This window comes from Alexandromys fortis, unplaced genomic scaffold (assembly GCF_014885135.2).
Source record: "Alexandromys fortis isolate MF-2015 unplaced genomic scaffold, M_Fortis_MF-2015_v1.1 scaffold_60, whole genome shotgun sequence".
NCBI classification, from domain to species: Eukaryota; Metazoa; Chordata; class Mammalia; order Rodentia; family Cricetidae; genus Alexandromys; species Alexandromys fortis.
In genome coordinates this window covers 2,668,687-2,683,221 of record NW_026067946.1, presented here as the reverse complement: position 1 = coordinate 2,683,221, position 14,535 = coordinate 2,668,687, and the positions used below count along the sequence as shown (strand labels likewise).

The following is a 14,535-nucleotide window of genomic DNA, read 5'->3' as shown; positions in this document are numbered from 1 at the left end:
CCACTGGCTCCCACTCTCGGGTGGCGCCCCGCAGATCCGGAGCCCGCAGGGCAGGAGAGACCCGGGTGGCGGCGCCCCGCGTGGCCGCGCACACCCGCCGGTGCAGACTCCGGCCCGCAAGCCCCGCCTCCCGGGCCCAGCTGATCCGCGCCGCCCTGCAGGCCCCACGCCTCGGCCCCGCCGAGCCTCACGCCGCCCACGCCCGCTGCCCCCGCACCGCGGATAGGGGTCCAGGCTGGCCGTTCACCTTGGGCTGCGCAAGCGCGCGCGTGGGCTGGGAGGGCAGCGGGAGACGGGGCGGCCTGCACGGTGCTGTGGAGCCGGGAGTGGAGCGGCCCCGCCATGGCCATGGAGGTCTACATCCCGTCCTTTCGCCACAGAGGACAGCGACCTGGAGCGCGGCTACACGAGAGATGCAAACCAAGACAGCTAGCTGGAAGGAGTCACTGCTGAAGGTGCGGAGTAACTGTGAGGTGTTTAAAATAGAAGTGCTAATGAATGGAAGAAAACATTTTGTTGAGAAAAGGTACAGCGAATTCCATGCCTTGCACAAAAAGCTTAAGAAATGTATAAAGACTCCAGAAATCCCTTCTAAACACGTCAGGAACTGGGTCCCCAAAGTCCTGGAACAACGGCGGCAAGGCCTGGAGACATATTTGCAGGCCGTCATTTTGGAGAACGAAGAACTCCCCAAACTCTTCCTTGATTTCCTCAATGTCAGACACTTGCCCTCTCTACCAAAGGCAGAAAGTTGTGGATCTTTTGATGAGACAGAATCTGAAGAGTCAAGCAAGCTGTCCCACCAGCCGGTGTTGCTGTTCCTCGAAGATCCATACGTCTTGCCTGCAGCCAGCGATTTTCCCAATGTGGTCATCGAAGGAGTTCTTCATAGAATATTTTATTCTCATCTGCAGCCCAGGTAGAAGCCCTACCTGGCTGGAAGAAGCTGAAGCAAGTTTCAGTGTCAATGGCAAGAACATCAGTAGCTTGACCAACTTACCTGAAATTCTGTGACACAATAGCTCTAGCTAGTGGGAAAATTCAGTCCTCGCTTCCTTCAGAACAGGGACATTNTTTTTTTTTTTTTTTTTTTTTTTTTTTTTTTTTTTTTTTTTTTTTTTTTTTTTTTTTTTTTTTTTTTTTTTTTTTTGCAGTTGTTGGAAAACGGAATAGAAAGATCATTCCAGACTGACAAACTTAGTTTCTTCTCTTGTAGACTAGCAGCTGTAAGCTGTATTTCCTTTCTGTCATTTCATTGGCCAGAGTTTCTTGTGAAATATCCAACAATAGTTGTGATGCTCTCTGCTGCTTGTCAAGGTGAGATGCTGAGTAAGACCTTTGCTGGCTCAGTCGGCCTTTAACAGATGGAAGGTGTGTCTCCATGTTTTTAGTTTGAGGACTTAGAACAGGGATGCTACACAGTGTTCCCTTGAGGGTCTGTAAGGATGTCTAGGTTTGGAAGAAACTGCGGAGAACAGCCTGGATGGATTGCCGTCTGTTGCCGTCTTGTCTTATTCACTGCTGATTCTCTTACTAAGCACTTACTAACCATATCATCCTGGCACAGCCTTGTAACCCTGCTTCCTTCCTCTAAATATTCTTGGTGTCTTGTGACAGTCTGTCTAAGCCCCGAGTTTTTAAAGTGAAAACTGAACTGCCCTCTGAAAAGATGCCCAAGAGTTCCCCAAAAGAGGCTAACATGCTCTCCGTGGTCAGGAGCTAGGGAGAGGAAGCTGCTGCGCTCTTGCAGTAAACCTCTTCTTCTGTAAATCTCCTGGGCACTTAACATGTGCTTGATTGGGTATTCTGAATATTCATTCTTAAAAGAAGATTGTAGGTCAGTGGCAGAGAACACTTGTCTGCCATCCACAAGCCTATGGCTTCCATCCCAGCACTGCAAACACCAAATATCAACAAAGAAACCTCGGAACTGGCGCTCATTCCAGGGGGCAGAAACTTTGGCTGTGTTTTATTCTTCTAGAACTCTCATGTCTCCTGTTAGCATCAGCAGCACCTTGCTTCTCAGAGGCATTCTTTTGGTGTTTACAGATAAAAGACAAAATTAAGGCCTTTGGGCTTCAAGCAGCTTCAGTTAAAGTTAATTACCAGCAGAAATAAACCTTTTTGTTTCTTTTTCTTTGGTTTCTCTGTTGCTTTGGTGCCTGTCCCGGAACTAGCTCTTGTAGATCAGGTTGGCCTCGAACTCACAGAGATCTGCCTGCCTCTGCCTCCTGAGTGCTGGGATTAAAGGCGTGCGCCACCACCGCCCAGTGCATTTTTGGATAGATGGCAATTCAGCTTCGTTATCCAACATTGAAATTGTTTGCCTTCTTTACATACTGTTTAAGATTTCATTACATATATTTATGTGTGTGTGTGTGCATGTGGTATGTGTGTGTTGTATATAGACATGTGTGTGTGTTCATGTGCAAGCGCACACTCTTGCTTCAGCGCTTATGTGTGTATGCACCACCATTTACATGTGGAATGAGTGAAAAATGCTGAAGCAGGCATGGGCAGCCCGTCTATGGCGGTTCTGTTGAACTTGTCCATATTGGGTTTCATGGTCTAAGTTGATGAGGACAGCTGACCAGGTCTCTTTCTTTACATGTGAAAGTCAGAGGATAATTTTTGGAGTCAATTCTCTCCTTTCAGAAAGTGGATTTCTGGAACTGAACTCATGCCTTCAGACTTAGCTGAACATGCCTTTATCTTCTGAACTATGCCTGCCGGCCCCGTTTGTTTGCTTGAGATAGCGCCTCCATGTGTAACCTAGGCTGGTCTCAAAGTCAAAGCAGTCCTCCTATCTCAGATTCTTTGGTGCTGGGTTTCCAGGTGTGTGCCACCATATCTGGCCTGATTTTCTTTCATTAGAGAACCTGATTTTCCTCCCCAAAGTATATTACGTAGTGATTATGATTGTGTTTTTATATTAAAAGAACATGGCATAGTTTTAAGTACTTCCGTGATAGAGAGTTTTATTAGAAAGGATGCACGTTCTGGAGATAGAGATATGTCCAATCAAGCTACAGCTCTCATCCCAAAGGGAGCAGAGAGTGTATTCATTCTGTGCCAAACACGAATGACCACGCCTTGGGACACATGGATTCACATTGCCCCAAATGGCATGCTCCACTCTGCTTTTAGTGGAGCTTTTATAGCCACAGGACAAACCATAGTCATAAATCAAGGCGTTTTCCAAACACATTTGTTCAAGCAGTTACTACTATGCCCATGTCGCAAGACCCCCGAACTTTTACTTTTAATGGGACATTTACTAGGACTGAGTTCATCTCCTGGTTGGGCCTTGTCTAAAATGGAGTTCTTTTTCAAAATGGAGTTTGTTTAGTCCCTTTAGTCTCTTCTTTGTTCCGAGAGCCCCATTATGGGTCTCAATCTCGTCTTAAGTTATCTAATTCCATCAGAGCCCCTGGCTGATAGCTGGCGACCATTATCAGAATTGCCCCCAAGCCTCTCTTTTATGAATTATACCAGCCTGTTTAGGATGCAGAGTTAGGAGTAAGATAATATGAAGAGGGGGCTCAGTAGGGTGGAGATTAAAGTAGTCAGCCAAGGGGAACTGTTAAACCAAGATTCAAACCCTCCCTGATTGGCCTCTTGTTCCCTCTCACCTTGGCCATATTGGCTTTTACCACCCCGCTATGATCTATACAGAAGCAGCATTTTTCTCCTAATGCAGCTCAGAGTGCCCCTTGCTGGAGAAAAGTTAGGCCTAAGCATCTTCTGTTTTGTAACATGACTTCTGCTGAAGACGTTAGAGATTTCTTTAAGTGAGAGACGGAGTTTTTTAATCACTCTGTATCTGTGTCTATAACAGCATGTTGGCTGGAATAATGCTGATTTTGGGTAATCAGGGAGGCCGTCTCCATTCCCAGTTTGCCTAGGCTAGCTCCCAGCAAAATACTTAGGGTAAGAGTGGACATAGGTTTTCTCCTAACTTGCCCCATGACTGGGATTCCTAGTCTATTTAACAGTTCATTGTTTGAGTGATAAATCAGCCTGGGGACCAGTTGCACCAAAATACAGAATCCTTTGCTGTCATTAAGGATCTTGTACGGGCACATGGTATTAATCCAGAGGAACATGCCCACCAAGTATCTTTAGGAGGAATTAGACTTCCTAGGGAGGTTGGAGGGGCCAAGGTTCGATTGCATAGTGTTTGTGTGTCATTTGGCATGGCGCCTACAGAACCCTGACCCGTTACTTCTTCAAAGGTCAGGTTGGCCTTAGATTGCCAATGATTGCTAAGTGATCACGCTTAGTCTCCATAAGGGGTGCAGTGTCATAACAAAGCCAACAAGAAGGTGTTAAGTTTGGCTCAGTAGGATTTAAAACCAGGACCGATCTTTGCACCAACTCAAGAAGCGGGTCCATCTCAGCTGGGCCCCTGCTCGGGGTGATGGTGCTGTCAACTGCCGTTAACATCAATGATGACAGTAATAACAATATCAAATGAGGAGCGGAAGGGGAGAGCCAGAAAGAGAAAGAACACATTACAGTGAAAGACACCAAGGTTGAGGCCTGGGCAGTTCCTGCCATGGTGTTGCCAGCCAAGAACGTGACTGTTGTCGTTGGGACATGGAGATGGTGGGCTTAGGTCTAAGGGGCTGAGGTATGGGGACAGGCTTGGGCTTGGGCCTGGGTTTAACTTGATTGGGCCCTATCACTATTACAGTGGTAGGATAGCCAACAAGCAATCTCACAGTGACCGTAGCTCCTGGGTCGGGTGCCTGTCCAAACCATTGAAGCTTATCCTAATGTCTGATTTCCCAAGTATATCCTTTGATCCATGTATCTTCTTTTCTCTGCCCCACCTTGGTGAAGGTTATATTTACAGGGTTACACCAGTGCTCCCGACAGCCTCCCACTTGCATTTGCTTAAGGCTGGGGAGAAAGCTGTGTGCTATCTATTATATGCTGTGGGGAATGAGGCGTTTCAGGGAGATGTAATCCTTCTTAAGAGGGGGGTCCCCCTATAAGTTCCTAGTAAACACATAAGACCACCTGGCACAATACTAGTCATCCCATCCCCCACACTTTCCAGACTCTGCTGGCTGCATGTTGTGAGCATATATAACAGTGTGGGTCCCTGCGCTGCAGTAGTGAGAAGCAGAGGGCAAATGAGGGCCAATGTCTGGGTCATCGGGGGGATAGAAGTGGCAGAGATTCACAGTTATATTGGGGAACACAGTTAAAATGGGGCCAGCTTTAGACACTTGGACTATGATGTTCTTATCCTGAATGTATCCCCGAGTAGTTCTTATGAGTTGCCAAGTCAAATTTAGGGGGGTATGTGGATTTCCCGAGGAACATCTCATAGGCACAGTACATAGAGATAGCAAAATCATTAAGATTACCACCTCTTGGAACACCGAGTTCACAGCTTGAGCGGGTTGCTTGGGTCCTTGGCAACCTCCCATCCATCTCAACGGTGGTCTTTGAGTGTGAAGGGATCAGCAGGTCTGGCGTGGGTATAGTGGTTCCAGGAGGCTACGCCATCAACCTTGATGGTGGTCGTGTAGTCATACCAACTGCCATCGAGGTTGACGATGGCGTGGTCAGTGGTCAGTAGAATGACGAAGGGTCCTTTCACTGGGTTCTAGTGGATGTCTCTTAGCATAGACCCAGCCCCCTGACTGAAACCTATGGTGTTCAAGAGGGACACCAGACTCATTAAGGGCCCTAAGCTTTGGCCATACATGATTCTCTGTATAGAGTCAAGAAGTTCTCGGTCATCCAACTTTGCCAGGAGTTCTGTCTGCAAGATGGGGACAACAGGGATGGGGTACCAAACATAATCTCAAAAAGTGTCAGCCCCGTTTGGTAAGGAGAGTTTCTAACCCTAAATGAGGCACAGGGGAGGAGGGTCCGCGCCAGTCTCCAGGCCTAATTTAGAAAGGGTTTCTTTTAGAGTTCTATTCCTGCGTTTTCCCTGTCCTGAACTCTGGAGTCTATATGCACAGTGTAATTTTCAATCACTCCCCAGGACGGTGGCTAAACTCTGACTCACTTGGGATACAAAAGCTGGTCCATTGTTTGACCCTATCACAGTAGGAAACCCGTATCCACTCAGGATGTCTTCTAGAAACTTCTTGGCCACCACCAGTGCCAGCACTGTCTTGTGTTTGGCAGGGAATGCTTCCGTGCAGCCGGAGAAGGTGGCTATAAACACTAACAAATATTTATACCCATATTTGCCAGATTTGACTTCAGTGAAGTCCACCTCCCAATACACACCAGGCTTCTTTCCTCTGAGTCGGCCCCCAGGGTGTTTGGGATTGGCAGCAGCATTGGTTAGTTGACAGGCCTTTTATTAGAAACTATGTCCGCAATTTTCTGCTGCCTGTCTCTGATTTTAATTTCAGAGCGCCTCAATAAGTCTTGCGTCTGCGAATCCTCCTATAAGAGGAGCAGTGGATCTTTGGGAGCAGCTTCTTTCCCAGGTGATCATGTGACATGACTTTACAGTCAGCTGAGCGCCACCATCCTTCTGGACATTGTGTCATAGGGAGAGACTTTATCCAGGTCAGGTTCTCCTGGCACTACTTCCCGGGCAGTGTTATCTGCCAAATTGTCACCTCTGGGAATAGGCCCATCCCCCTAGTGCCCAGACAATGTATGATGGCCACGGTCCATAGGGCTTAGAGAAGGGCTAGAATCTCCTCTTTATTTCTGATAGTCCTTCCCCTCTACAGTTTACAATCCCCTCTCTTTATCTGTTGCCCCACGCACCTGTATGCAGCAAATGCACAAGGGCTGTCAGTGTAGGTATTGATTTTTCTCCCCTGTCCCAGCTCCAGGACCTTTGTCAAGGCCACCGGTTCAGCCCTCTGCGCAGAGATGCCAGCTGCCATTGGTTCAGCCCAGACCACCTCCTCTGACGTGGTCACTGCAGCCCCTGCACACCTCTGTCCATTTTGTACAAAACTGCTCCCGTCAGCACACCAGGTAACCTGTGTGTCAGGCAGAGGGGTGTCTGTCAGGTCAGGACGGACACAGTGTACTTGGGAGGCACCTCTAGGTCTGAATCAGGCAGTAAGGTAACCCGGTTCAGGACTGTGGGTACCTGGGATGTTATTCCAGCAGGGTTACCACCTATCAGGGGGACTGCTTGAGGACTTCTTCCAAAGCATGAGGGTTGCCTATGGTGAGGCTTTGTCCCAAGTCAATTTATCAGCATCTTTTACTATTAAGGCTGCAGCTGCTGTTATACAGAGTTGGGGGGCATCCGGCTGCCACAGGGTCTAATTTTGTGGACAAATAGGCTACTGGCCGTTTCCAGGGACCCAAATTCTGGGTCAAGACATGTTGAAATAGGAGCGGCGGCAGGGCTGCGTCCCCGGCACCCGGCCGCCCGCATGGCTAGGCTATGCCCCGAAATAATTACACGGAAACTGTATTCTATTAAACACTGCCTGGCCCGGCTAGTTCCAGCTTCTTATTGGCTAGCTCTTACATATTGTTCTAACCCATTTCTAATATTCTGTGTAGCCCATGAGCTGGCTTACCAGGGAGGATCTTAACCTGCGTCTGTCTGGAGCTGGAGAATCATGGTGACTCCTCCACTAAGCTTCTTTCTCCCAGAATTCTCTTCTGTTTTCTCCACCCACCTAAGGGTGGGCCTATCAAGGGGCCTAGGCAGTTTCTTTATTAATAAGAAATCACTCCCACATCAAAGACACGTTTAGCTGTTCCTTTGCGCACATCCACAAACAAATAAAAGGGCTTGGTCACATCTAGTAGACCCAGTGCTGGGGCCGAACATACTTTATTGGAGTTTGTCAAAGGCTTGTTTACGGTGTTCTGTCCATAGTCCTGTCCTTCCTTATAGAAGTTTGGCCAATTCAGCAAAGCCTGAGATCCACAAGCGGCCAAAGCCCGTGGTACCTAGGAACTCTCTCACTTGTCTGGCCATGGTGGGAACCGGGATCTAAAGTACCATCTCTTTTCATGTATTAGAGAACCACCATTGTCCTCCTTTTAACATACCTGTCGCCTGCAGGCGTGGACTTTCTTGGCTGAGGCATGGTATTCTAGGCCTCCCAGGACTTGTAGTAACTTCTCAGTTCCAGTCAAACAGGTCTCTCGATCTGCAGCAGCAATTAGTAAGTCATCAAAATCCTGCAACAGGCTAACATCTGGGTTTTGGGTCTGGTCCTCTCACCCAAATCTTAGTGCAGAGCTTCATCAAAGTTGGTGCTAAAACTATTAAATCCTTGTGGCAGACTGGACCATGTCAGTTGGCCGCTGGCCCCAATCTTTGGGTCATGCCATTCTAAGGCAAAATACAATTGGCTCTTGGGAGCCCAAGGCAAACTGAAAAGGGCATCCTTTAGCTCCAGGACAGTATACCATTGCCGATCGGGGACAATAAGCTGAGCAGGGTATATGGTTTGGTATGGTGGGGTGTTTGTCAACAACCCTTTTATTAACTTCTCTTGGATCCTGGACTGATCTTTAGTCATTGGTGTGTGATTTCTTAACAGGCAGCAAAGGTGTGTTCCAGACTGATTGCACAAGATGATGCCCTTCTTGGCCTCTAAGGATATGGGATACTTACAGACTTTGACTGGGTCTACCCCCAATTTGATCCCTACATAAACGGGATGGGGGTGGGGGGATGACAATGTGCTGCCAATCCCATACCCCCAGTTTCGGCCCATGCCAATGGAAACTTTAGGAACCATTTCCAGAGAAATGTATCTGAGCTTTCATTTTTGCCAATAGATGTCGGCTAATAGGGGATAGGGGCATTCTGGAATTACCAGAAATGAATGGGCTACCATCCCATTCCTAAGTCCACCATTCTTCGGGTGGTCCACGAATAGGGTTTTGTCCCTGTGGCCCATTGGACCCAAATCTTTTTGTTGGCCATGGGCCCATCAGCCTTTAAAATTACTAAATTTTGAGCTCCTGTATCTACCATGAAGTTTCACAAGAGCAGTTTGATCTGATGCCTGCAAGGACACCCGAAGGTGGCAGATGTAAGCAGATGTTGTTTGGGCACCCTGGTGGGGTCACTTGGACCAGTGCAGACATAGTGGGTGGCTTTTCCTGGAACTGTTTCTAACTCTTACTGGGGCTGAGTTCATCCTGGTTTGGTCTTGTCTGAAATGGAGTTCTTTTTCCAAACGAAGTTTGTTCGGTTCCTTCAGTTAAGCAGTGGGAGAATCTGTGCTGTTGGTCGCCCGATGCTATGCGATGGTGTTCTTAGCTTTAGGGTCAGTGGAAGGCAGTGGTCTGTTGAGAATACATGGCCAGGCTTTTACCTACGTGTTAGAAGGCTGCTGGGTCAAATACAGAAGTATCTGATAAAGCTACTATTTAGGAAATGTGATAATCCAAGGTAATTTTAGCTCTGAGCAGTAGCGTTTCAACTCCACAGCCAGGAAGTTCTAGACAATCCAAGAATTGTCATTTAGATGTGACTTAGAGAACTCAGCTCACACTAGAGTTCACGCTGAAGGTACTGGAGGACTTAGTCTCAAGCTTTTCAAGAAAATAAACAAAACGAAACAAGGTGAACAATGCTGCTGTTGATAGTCACCTGCCTACTTGCCTCCTGAAGGTTTTGTTTTTGTTTTGCTTTTTTGGGGGTGGGGTGACACAGGTTCTTAGAGAGTCCTTAGCTATTTTGTAAACGTGCATTTGGGAGGCAGAGGCAGGTGGATCTCTGTGAGCTCAAGGCCAGCCTGGTTTAAAGCGCTAGTTCCGGGACAGGCTCTAAGGCTACAGAGAAACCTTGTCTCAAAACAAACAAGCAAGCAAACAAACAAACAAACAAAAAACCCGTTGTGTATGATGCACATTTGCCAGACACAGGTTGCCAATGTAACCGATTTGGGGAGTCATTTGGGGTTAATCTTAGCAGTTTGAGAATCTCACTTGCGGCGATAGTTTGTGTACACTTTAAATTTTTACTTTAAAAAAAAATAGCTTAGTTAGGTTGCTAGACCAAGCTGTTAAGGTGGTTTTCTTTTCCGCTTCAAGTTCGTGAGGCAGCTGACGTCTTGTTCCCTCTGAGAGACAGCTATTCTAGCTGCGCAGCCATGATTCATTCAGCAAACATTAACCAAGCGCCCCATGCTCTCTGTTCTGGGAGTAGAGCCGGGAGTGGTGTTCCAGCTGAAAGAACAGTTTAAAATCGGATCCAGTTTCTAAAATAGGGAGCTGGTAAAAGCGTGTACTCTTGAGTGTAAAACATACCTTTAATTCATAGTGATTATGTATTTAATGAAAAAAAAAGAAGTCCTATAAATTCTGACAATCCCCTGGAAAGGAGGTAAAAGCAGAGGCAGTTTCTCTTCCTCTTGGCCGAGAGTTCAGCGGTCCCCGAGGTCAAGTGTGGAACTAGGTTCTTAGAAAACACTGCTGAGAGTGGTGCGCAATCTAGGCACTTGGACTTGGAGGCAGGAGAACCTAGAGTTCAAGGACAGCCCTGTCCCAAACAGAAAGTAAGCAGACGTTTGCTTTGGCCCTGTCTTAGGTTGAGAGTGGAATTGAAGGCTGGAAGGGTGATATTCCTGCCCTTGGGGGGCTTCTCTGAGTCTGGGGGCAGGCTTGGAGCTGGCAGGGAAGTGTTGGGTTCCAGGCTGGCTGGTAGAGCCCCGTGTGGGCCACTTCTGCTGTGCCTGGGGTGGGGGAGGGTGCTTAGGAATGCTGACTTTGAAATCTGATTAGGGTTTTGCTAGCCTGTGAATTTTAAGAAGAGGAAGTACAGGACAAAAATCTGAGAGAACTGGCGTTTCAGACTCCAGATACTACTAACTAAATAAACCGGGGACATCAGACTCCAGATACTACTAACTAAATAAACCGGGGACATCAGACTCCAGATTCACCAACTAAATAACCTGGGGGAAAAGAGACCTCCCACCCAGTCGGTGTGATCTCCAGAGAAGCAGGCCAGGCTGTTGTAAGGAAAGAGCAGATAAACTCAAGTGTTATTTCCCAGGGTCCTGGTACTTAACTGTGGTTTCTACCTTATTGTCACTGCCATTTGATACACAATTTGAGAATGAGGCTGAGGTTGAGTGAGGGAGCCTGGCCTTTCCATCTTACGTTTTTTTCCGAGTAGTTTGTACCTACTGAGAAAAATTGTAGACTTTGTATACCACATCCAAAGGCAGAGAGCATACTTCCTTATAATAAAGGGTGTTTGCCTCGGAAACGCTGAGCCAATAAATGACCTTTCAGATCTCATTATTAGTTCCCAGTCAGCCTGCTGATAAGGGAGCCCTGTGTGTGCCTGGTGGAGGCCAGGGTTCCCCGAACCCTTAGGGAACAAGAAGGATAGGTTAGCTAGTTGGAGAGAAAAGTGGGGAATTTCTGGGGCTGGGAGAAGGGCCGGTCTTTCCCTATCACCCAACCCTTAGGCATGCCGTAGGAGAAGTGCTGAGGACACTGAGACCACAATGTCCTGAAGTCGTGGTCATCCATCCTCTGCCCATGAGATGAACGAGGCCTTTGTTAACCGTGCAGCACTGGCAAAGGGCCTATTCATGCCGAGTGTAGTAGAAGCACACGTTAAATATTTATTAAACGATGAACTCGGGCGTGTGTGAGCTCTGATCCCTACCCTTGAAGACAAAAATGCAGTTTAAAAGTTCCTCTTGAACATCAGCACACTTACAGTGATTGCTGCATTGTCAAAATAGGGACTTTAGTGTAGCTCAGCGCTAAAACGCTGGCCTTGGGTTTGATCCCTTGAATCGCGAAACAAGCAAGCAAATAATCACCATTTTTGTATGCATGAGGCCCTCAAACACAAACAATAGCTAAACAACTTTCAAAGTTAGCACAAGAGGATTGAGTTTTGTAAATAAATTATTTAGAAATTTGGGGATACAAGTGTTAGAAATATTTTTTAATCTTACAAGTGCTTTAGCAAGTACTTTTAAGGTGTGGCAGCCTGAATAGTGAGGTTTTCTATTACTGATGAAGACAAACACTGAGTGAGTTCTTCAAGGCTGGTTCCTTCTGAGTTCTAGAAACCAGCCCACCCCAGATTCAGTCTACCTAGGCAAGTGCTCAGGAACTCCATGGAATTAGTAATATGAACCACAACGATATGCTCTAATTTTGTATAGTATCTGGCCTAGTTATCACTAACTATAAATTTCTGGTAGCCTAGAGTCCCTTAAAAAAGAGTCTCAGCTGAGCGGTTGTCTTTGTCAGCTTGGCCGGTGGATGTCCTTGTATGGATTGTTTGGATACAGGAGTGCTAATGGGTTGTGAGAATGCTGGCTGGGCTGGGGAGATGGCTCAGCAGTAAGAGCATGTATCGCTCCTGCAGAGGCCTGGAGTCCAATTCCCAGCACCACATCAGGTGTCCTGTAAACACACACACACACACACACACACACACACACACACACGAGAGAGAGAGAGAGAGAGAGAGAGAGAGAGAGAGAGAGAGAGACAGACAAACAGACACAAAATAAAATCTTTTTATTTTGTATTATATTTGGTGTGTGTGTGTGTGTGTGTGTGTGTGTGTGTGTGTGTGTGTGTGTAAATACCCATGGAGGCTAGAAGAAGGTGTTGGACCCCCTGGAGCTGGAGTTGCATGCTCTTATAAGCTGCCTGATGCTGTGGGATCCTGTACGCTGTGAATATCTGTTGTTCTTACTGGTTGATAAATAAAGCTATTTTGGCCTATGGCAAGGCAGCATAGAGCCAGGCGGGAAATCCAAGCAGAGATACAGGTGAAGAAGGATAGAATCTGGGAGATGCCAGCCGGCCGCCAAGAAAGCAAGACATGTAGAAAATGAGGTAATGCCACAGTCACGTGGCAATTCCTATATTAATAGAAATGGGTTAATTTAAATGTAAGAGCTAGCTAGTAATAAGCCTGAGCCATTGACCAGACATTTATAAGTAATTTTAAGTCTCTGAGTGGTTATTCAGGAACTGTCAGGCAGGAGAGAATCCTCCAGTTACAGCCTAGCTTGGGTGCTGGAAAGCAAACTCTAGTCCTTTGGAAGTGCAGAAAACACTCAACAGCTGTTGATTGTTTAAGCTATCTGTCCAGTCCCCTAAAAATAATAAAGTAAATCTTAGAAATAAAAAGAAAGCTAGGTAAGTATGAGACAGCGAGCAAGCCAGCTAGCAGTGCCGCTCCATGGCTTTTGCTTCAAGATCCTGTTAAGGTTTTGCTGGTTCCCTCGGTGATGGACTGTGTGATCTTTAAATATAAGATGAAATAAAGCTTTCCTACCCCACGTTGCTTTTGATCAGAGTGTTTTATCGTAACAACAGCAATCAAACTAGAACACTACCTCAGGATTTCCCAGACCAGCTCACTCTGCAGGCTGGCCTGGAACTTGCTACGTAGATGAACACCCGAGTGCTGAGATCACGGATTTATCTGGCACTAGGGATTGAACCTATGGGTTTATCTGTGCTAGGCAAGCACCCTAGCAGCAGAGCTACAGCTCCAGCACCAAACAACAGATCTTGCATAATTACTTCTTTGCTCATACCACCTAAACACTACGTCTCACTTTATGTTGTTGATGTATGGATCTCTTATGAATTTAAACATTCATGTATTTATACGCAGTTACTGGGAATTAAACCTAGGGCCTCACACAAACTAGACAAGAACTTTTATCTCTGAGATGTAGCCTGAACTGACATTTTACATTTATTTCTTTAAAAAATAGATTTTTTTTTTTAGTGTGTGTGTGTGTGTGTGTGTGTGTGTGTGTGATGTGTATAAAGAGGGTAAGGGTATCAGGAATCAGATCCCTAGAGCTGGAGTTACAGGCAGTTGTGAGTCACCCATTGTGGATGCTGGGAGCCGAACTCAGGTCTTCTGAAGAGCAGCGCACACTTAGCCGCCTCCCAACCCCAGCTTTCGTACACTTTGAGCTGAGTTTCATTAAGTTACCAAAGCAGTATTTTCTCTTTCAGTAGCCTCCTAGCTGGCTGGGATGATTGGCCTGCCCACCAGGCCTGGTTCGCTCCCCCCACCCCCCCGGGTTGGTAGTGAATACATAGAATCATAGTTCTTGAGTGGGCAGAAGCAGGAATACCAGGAGTTGAAGGCCAACCCAGGCTCCATAGGAAGTTCTAGGCGAGCTTGGACCATATAAGCAGACTGCCCGAAAAAAAATCAAAAACCACAGCTAAACAAACAAAAAGCACATAAATTTTGTTTTTTCCTTGTGTGATGTTTAATACAATGCTGTCAATCACAGGGCATCCAGCTTCTGCCTCTGCCCTCACGCTCTTTCCTTCTTCTCTCATCGATTCCCACTTAAAAATAAAGACAGTACACGTGAAGGTTGTTGCCAGCACTCCACTGATGGTAGGACATTCTGTTTTCTTGGGGAATAGAAGGATCTGAATGCAAATATATGGACTCTTTAAAATGGAATGGAAAAGTAAATGTGTTATTTTATGATGAGGTTGTGATTTCTTCTATTCTGGACATATGCTAACAAGTAGCAATCTACTGTGTCCCCATTCCTTTTCTTATGTAGGCGGTAGTGCACGCAGAGAACTCTC

At 46.6% G+C, this 14,535-nt stretch overlaps 1 protein-coding gene across 1 annotated transcript in view; it reads left to right on the top strand.

Moving 5' to 3' along the window:
* The first annotated feature begins 303 nt into the window (after positions 1-303).
* The window catches only part of Snx24 (sorting nexin 24), a 151,605-nt gene continuing 137,373 nt past the window's right edge, over positions 304-14,535 (top strand). Inside the window, exons 1-2 of the mRNA XM_050149301.1 lie at positions 304-409; positions 6,816-6,969. Coding sequence (XP_050005258.1) covers positions 6,862-6,969 — 108 coding nt within the window. The 5' untranslated portion in view covers positions 304-409; positions 6,816-6,861. The remainder of the gene's footprint in view (positions 410-6,815; positions 6,970-14,535) is intronic.